Genomic DNA, 6,732 nt, shown 5'->3' on the forward strand with positions numbered 1-6,732 from the left:
TGTTATTGATGTTTATACGGTAGATATTATTTACTTGTATTTGTAGCGTTTCGATGCGTAAATATCCAGAGCTTCCCGGGCAACGCACGGCATTAGTTTCGATTGGCGAAAATTGATATCCCCACCCAAAAGTTCTGGTCATCTTGATATGGATGCGGTGATTCAGGCATGTCCTTCGAGATCTGGCACTACGATCTGACCTATAAAGCTTACTAGTTCTTCTGTCTAGACAACACGGCTACATTTGACGCTCACACACTTGCCCCCATTCTTAAAAAAACACCAAGACCTCCCCCGACAAGTTTTCCCATGAAGATTTACGTTGCAGTTGCCGCATCGGCTTTGGCTGTGTCTTCCGTGAATGCAGTTTCAGACCGAGAAGTGTCATTATCAGCCGAGCTGGAAGTCACCGAACGCCCGTCATACCGCAGTCGTGCTCTTGTTGCGTCTACCTCGACCAGTTTTGTCAGGTCGCTGAAGAAGACCCCCAACTCCGATAAATATCACACTAAACCAGTCCGTGTGATCCAAGCACGGGTGCAAAGCGATGCCCCAATCTGGAACGAGACGACCAATGCATTCGGCTCCAAGTACTACGACACGGCTGAGGAGCAATTTCGCGGTGCGCTCGACACCGTAAACACGGCATCAGTCGAAGGAGCACTCATGTACGTGCAAGCCGAGGGAATCAACTACAACACTCGCAGTGAAGAGGACAGATGCTGGCGCAAAAACGGCATGCAGTATGTTGTCTTCTATGACATCGTGTTCGCCCAAACCAACGAGACAGTGGCCGAGTACGAGTCGGAATACGGTCCTATGCTACCCATGGACGGCGGTCAGTGCACGCCAATATCCGGAACAAACGTGTTCTCCAAGGAATGCGTCTCTCTGAATGGCAACACGAGCGTACCGAACCTTGGCCCGTTCATCGGTGGCGAATCGAAAGAGACTGACGCGCGTGCGCCGTACCCGAACTGCTGGTGGTACTCGTTCCCTAACAACTGTCCACTTCAGAAGTGGGCGAACAAGACCGAGGAATGCCGCGACTCAACTCGTCAAGGACTCTGCGATATGGACACTTTGCCGGACGGTATTTCCTGTACATACAACTACCGAATTCTCGGCTACGTGCCTATTGACGACGCTGTCGGCATCACGGCCATGACGAACAAGGCCACAGGCGAGAAGTACGCAAACTTCACCGAATTCTGTGAGGCCGGTGGCGTCGAGTTCCAAGCTTCGGAGGCAGGTGTCTGGAACGCCAGTATTCCGTTCTGGAAGGACCCACAGAACGCGACGGCCAATGCTGTGCGCACGCAGAAGCTGCTGTCGGCCTATGCTAATCTACTTAAGTCCAACAAGTCGTCGCAGATTGAGAGTGCAGTGATCAGGCACATGCAACCGCTGCCGACCGTAGCTGAGCTCACTGCTGGCAACCCGCCGTGCTACTTCAATGTCAAGGACTGCGACTCGGAGTTCGGCTGTAAGCGCGAGCTCTACGGACAGATGTGCACACTCTGCAACAGCACGGCCACGGGATGCGTCCCGCCTCCTGAGAACTTTACCTTCCCGACTCTGGCGAAGGCGGTGGTGACGGTAGATGCGACGACTGGCTCGACTGCGTCCAGCTCCGTTCTGGCGGCTGGTGTGGCGGTGGCATCGGTTGTGCTTTCAGTCTTGCTAGCCTAAAGCCGAAATGGATGCACGTACATCACTGGCTTAATGATTAGTGAAGAAAGATCATTCTAAGTGACAACGCACTTCAACTAGAACCGGCTGCTTTCAGCGCCATCATTATTCTTGCATAAATCTGAAATCGAATAAAAGTGTATCCATACCATGATTCGTTTCATTAAAAGCATCATTATTCCTTTGATAACAAATTCACTTGTATAATAAGTTTCATTTGTTACAATCAATTTTGGCGAGCATATTAACCGTGTTTATTGGATAATCCATCACCAGCCACAAAACCGATTCCGCCACCAGGATGCTCGGCGCCGCACGTCTCGCCGGTGTTGCACGGCGCACCACCGCTCTCCGGTCGCTCCCGCTTAGCTCGTGCAGGCTGCCGACGTCTGCACTGCCCGTGGCTCGCATTGAGCGGTTCTTCGTGCAGCATCAGCCGCGCGCTCGGTCTCCATCGTTCATGACTTCGCTCGCCGCTCGCTCTTCCGTTTTCAGCCGCTCCAGCTCATCGGTGTCCAAAGCTTCAGGAGGCGAAGTGGCTACTGCCGAGAGTATGTCACATCTCGAGCGTTTGAAGGATCTGTGGCGCAAATACGGCATCGTGGCAATCGGCACGTACCTGACCATGTATGGAGTTGTGCTGGGCTCCATGTATCTGGCCATCGACCAGGGCTGGGTACGCACCAACAAAAGGACCAACTCTAAGGGAGAAGGACAACTTGACGAGAGCTTTAATCTCGTTACTACGACGAACAAGTGGGTTTTTAGTACTTGTTAGAGCTAAAGACTTGGGTGTTGAAGTCACTAACTTTTCGCGATTTGATAGGTTTGTCAAGATTGCGGAGGATTTAGGCATCGCAAAGTACTTGGAGGTGGAGCAAGTGAGCTCCAAGACGGGCACATTCTTGTTAGCGTGGATCGCGACCAAGTTCACGGAGCCTGTGCGTCTGGCGCTGACGATCGCAATAACGCCGCGTATTGCGCGTTTCTTGGGCCGCGCACCCAAACTGCCTCCTAAAGCGCCAGGAAAGATCGCTACTATGATCAAGAAACAAACGGCGTCGAAGGAGAAACCCAAGGCGTAAAAAAATGACAAAAAACCAACACAGCCGAAATGATAGCAGATACCCGCCTCTCTCGATGCAGGATACAAAGATCGAGAAAGAAGCTGGATGGTTACTTGTGGTTGAAAGGCTGGCTAGACAAGAAGGCTCAGCGCTATCCTTGTATCAACAAGTGACAGACCACGATAGATGCTTATTTTGACATTATGAAGCGGTCGTGACTTTCACTAGCTGTGCGTTTTTCGTGGATGTTCTGGATCCAAACGTTGGTGATTAACATCGGCACTCCAGTTGGCTGGATTTACATTGTTCACGGTTGAAAATAGTCGTCTGTGCGACCCTTGACAGACTCCTGATCTCGCTTGGATCAGGCTGACTTGCTTACCGATTGCTGCTGTACGTTGACTACTCTGTGGTGATGATATCCTAAGCTTTGAGGTTTTAATGCCACGCAGGATGCAGCTCTGAATGACCGGCAAGCAGTACTGCCAGCAGATACCAGTAGTCGCTTGAGTTTCCTGAGCTAACAGGCAAAGGCGTCCATCGCTATGACCGACGCTTCCCCGCCGTAAGTCTGATTGTTGCAGCGCGAGTTGACCTGGTTGATTAATTCCCTAGGAACTACTGTTTTGTTCACGCTGTGGTGCAGCCGGGGCCCACCACCAAGGGGACCGCCGCCTGGACAACCACCGTCAGGTTACCCACAGTCTCGAGGTCCACCTCCCGGGTTTGCGCCGCCAAGAGGCCTTCCACCAGGTGTGATGTTACCGATGCAGTGCTTTTGGTGCCGTAATGTCATTGTCAAACCGAATTTGTGACCCTCTTGCTATGAAGGAGCTCCACCGGGTCGAGGTCCGCCACCAGGTACGCTATGAGAATCTATACTTCTAATGCAAGCTCGTCCGCTGGCAGGCCTAACCTGAAATTATATGTGAATAGGAGCTCCGCCGGGTCGTGGACCACCGCCAGGTTAGTTATCGTTCTATGTGCAGTCTTTTTCTTAAGAAAATGGTGCTGAAAACCTGCAACTATTGACACGGAAAGGAGCTCCACCGGGTAGAGGACCCCCTCCAGGTACGTTATATACCTTCACTCCAATACTTACCAGTGCCAAGTCCAACTTGAAATTATACGTAAGAAGGAGCCCCGCCCGGTCGAGGGCCTTCCCCAGGACCGCCGCCAGGAGCTCCACCAGGTCAGGTTGCTCGCACTCGTGGATATTTTGATAACCTTAATGCCTCTTGCTTTTTTAATCTCACGTGGCACGATGCTTTCAGGCCGAGGACCGCCTCCAGGAGCTCCCCCGGGACCACCGCCAGGTCAAAACCACTGCGTCTTTGCCGCCAATGCATCACGAATTTATCTCACGCTAATCTTATACAATATTCTACTCCATTCAGGACGAGGACCTCCGCCTGGTGCTCCGCCTGGAGCAGTTCCAGCACGAGGCTTACCACCAGGAGCCCTACCATCTTCAGTTCCTGCCCGAGGTCCGCCTCCGGGTGCTCCGCCGTCAGCTCGAGCTCCGCCACCAGGTGCACCGCCAGGAATGCCGCCCGGTGCGATGCCTGGTACGTCAATGCTGTTGCTTATTTCTCGTCTGAGAGCTTAAGTGTTGAGGACAAATGATAGGAATGCCACCAGGAATGCCACCTCGATCCATTCCCGGTCGACCTCCACCGCCAGGAATGCCGCCCGGTGCGATGCCTGGTGCGTTATTGCTGTTGCTTTATTTCACCTTGTTTGAGGGCTCAAATATTGTGGACAAATGATAGGAATGCCGCCGGGAATGCCACCTCGAGCCATTCCCGGTAGAGCTCCACCGCCAGGTGCACCGCCGGGAATGCCGCCTGGTGCGATACCTGGTATGTCAATGCTGTTGCTTTATTTTTCTTGTCCGAGGCTCAAATGTTGTGAACAAACGATAGGCGGACCACCACGAGGCCCACCTCCAGGTTTCCGCGGCACGCCTCCAGGAATGCCACCAGGTCAACCTCCAGCAATGGCACGGGCGGGTCCTCCTCCTGGGATGCCTCCGAGAGGGTTTCCACCCGGAATGGCACCACCAGGACCACCAGGGATGCCGCCAGGAATGCCGCCTGGTCTGCCACCACGAGGACCGCCCGGGGCTCCACCTGGAATGCCACCGCGTCCAGGAATGCCACCGGGAATGCCTCCTGGAATGCAGACAGCTCCACCGACGAGACCACCACCGGGTTTCCCACCGACATCTCGGGGTCCACCGGGAGCTCCAGGAATGCCACCTCGAGCTCCGCCGGGGCCTCCGGGTGCAGCGGTAGCTCCACCGAACGAGGTCCCGACGGCTATCGTTCCCGTGTCCGCGGAAGGTATGATGACAACGCACTGCTCTCTTGTGGCTGCTAGTACTAATATTTTGTTTTGGGGGTAGATACTTCACCTGCTCCCCCTCGAGGCCCAACAGGAGCTCCACCTCCAGGTATGATGCCACGGGGGCTTCCTCCGCGTGGCTTACCTGGTGGTTTCCCACCTACCGCTGTTGCGCCTACGCCTCCTACAGGAGCTCTGGCATCTCGCTTCGGCAAGCTCGCCATTAAGGTGTTACGAGCGTTCGACCTGAAGAAGCTGGGCATGATGGACACGGCAGACCCGTACGTGAAGCTCACGATCGGCACGCAGAACGTGCAGACAAAAGTTCAAGCAGGCGGCGGCAGGACGCCCGAATTTAACGAGAACTTCGACTTTAACATCGCAACGGAGAAGGAGCTTGTGATCGAAGTTTGGGACCAAGAGAAGGGCGGGCAAGACAGGTTCATGGCCCAGGCAAAGGTGGAGATTGTGCCATGGTTATCCAAAGGTGGCTATGAGGGTGACATCGAACTGCGAGACCGCGAGGGTAGCCCTGCTGGAAAGCTGGCGATTGTTGCCAAGTTCACGAAGCCCGAAGCTGGCGCCGCAGGCCCAGTCAAGGCACCACCCATGGCGCCTCCGATCCTCTCAGGTCCAGCTGTGGCCCCACTGCCTCCAGGAGCGAACGCCATATCCGTCCCTGGTGCAGCACCTTTGGCTCCGTCCGAACCACCTCGAGATCCGAATGGCAAGTTCACCGATAAGGAAATTTTGGAGGCGTTTCAAGCCTTTGATCTCGATCACAATAATTACGTGGGTGCTGCTGAGATCCGCCACGTGCTAATTAACATCGGTGAGGCACCTACAGACGAAGAAGTGGACGAAATGATCAAGATGGTAGATAAGGATGGCGACGGCCAGGTGAGCTTTGCCGAGTTCTACGCAATGGTAACCAAAGGCAAGCAGCCTCCACCCGGACTGGGTGTCACTGCTGTCTCACCCGAGAAAGCAGCAACTCCGAGTGGAGCAGTTTCGGGCGCACAGGCTATTCAGCTTCGCAACCAACGCAAGGTGGCACTGGAAGAGTTTGCGCGCGACAATGGTATCAAGCCTGAGAGCGTGAAGAAGGCGTACAAGAGGTTCCAAGCTACAGACAAGGATGGATCGGGACAGATCGACTACTCCGAGTTCTGCGAGGTGCTGCAGGTGGATCCATCGCCACAGTGCGAGAAAGTGTTCCAGTTGTTCGACAATGACAAGACAGGTCGGATCGATGTACGGGAGTTCATGATCGCGCTGTCGAATTTCACCGGAGCTGAGAAGGAGGAAAAACTCAAATTTGCGTTCCTCGTTTTCGATGAAGATGGTAACGGCGTAATCACGCGACAGGAGCTCATGAAGATCCTCAAGGCAAACCACATGGCCTCCAGTGAGGCGGAAGTCGCGCGCAAGGCGGATACAATTATGTCCCAAGGCGATAAGGACGGCGATGGTGTGATCTCGTTCGACGAGTTCTCCGTTGTGAGCAAGAAGTTCCCCAATATTTTATTCCCAGCCTATACGCTTGGCACAGCCAAGGAGTAATAAGCCGATAGCCTTTATTACAGGTCAGAAACGATTTTGGTCACGGGTAAAATAATCAATTAGT

At 53.9% G+C, this 6,732-nt stretch overlaps 3 protein-coding genes across 3 annotated transcripts; all 3 read left to right on the forward strand.

Annotated features, from left to right (window-relative positions):
- Positions 1 to 202: 202 nt before the first annotated feature.
- Positions 203 to 1,843, forward strand: PPTG_01190 (hypothetical protein). Its single transcript, XM_008892803.1, has one exon. It carries the CDS (start codon positions 310 to 312, stop codon positions 1,690 to 1,692), a length of 1,383 nt encoding a protein of 460 aa, XP_008891051.1. The 5' UTR covers positions 203 to 309; the 3' UTR covers positions 1,693 to 1,843.
- A 150-nt stretch (positions 1,844 to 1,993) lies between these two features.
- On the forward strand, positions 1,994 to 2,777 carry PPTG_01191 (hypothetical protein; the record flags this gene model as incomplete). Its single annotated transcript, XM_008892804.1, has 2 exons — positions 1,994 to 2,448; positions 2,519 to 2,777. 2 exons carry the CDS (start codon positions 1,994 to 1,996, stop codon positions 2,775 to 2,777), a joined length of 714 nt encoding a protein of 237 aa, XP_008891052.1.
- Positions 2,778 to 3,304: 527 nt separating this feature from the next.
- Positions 3,305 to 6,668, forward strand: PPTG_01192 (hypothetical protein; the record flags this gene model as incomplete). The annotated part of the gene is made up of 12 exons (XM_008892805.1): positions 3,305 to 3,324; positions 3,406 to 3,512; positions 3,591 to 3,620; positions 3,696 to 3,725; positions 3,801 to 3,830; positions 3,898 to 3,951; positions 4,034 to 4,075; positions 4,157 to 4,327; positions 4,389 to 4,466; positions 4,532 to 4,621; positions 4,685 to 5,104; positions 5,167 to 6,668. 12 exons carry the CDS (start codon positions 3,305 to 3,307, stop codon positions 6,666 to 6,668), a joined length of 2,574 nt encoding a protein of 857 aa, XP_008891053.1.
- Positions 6,669 to 6,732: the final 64 nt, after the last annotated feature.

Source organism: Phytophthora parasitica (assembly GCF_000247585.1).
Source record: "Phytophthora parasitica INRA-310 unplaced genomic scaffold supercont2.1, whole genome shotgun sequence".
In the NCBI taxonomy this organism is placed as follows: domain Eukaryota; phylum Oomycota; class Peronosporomycetes; order Peronosporales; family Peronosporaceae; genus Phytophthora; species Phytophthora nicotianae.

What these genes read in the sequence shown, in the direction of transcription:
- PPTG_01190 (XM_008892803.1), top strand. Translation starts at nt 310, where the DNA reads ATGAAGATTTACGTTGCAGTTGCCGCATCGGCTTTGGCTGTGTCTTCC.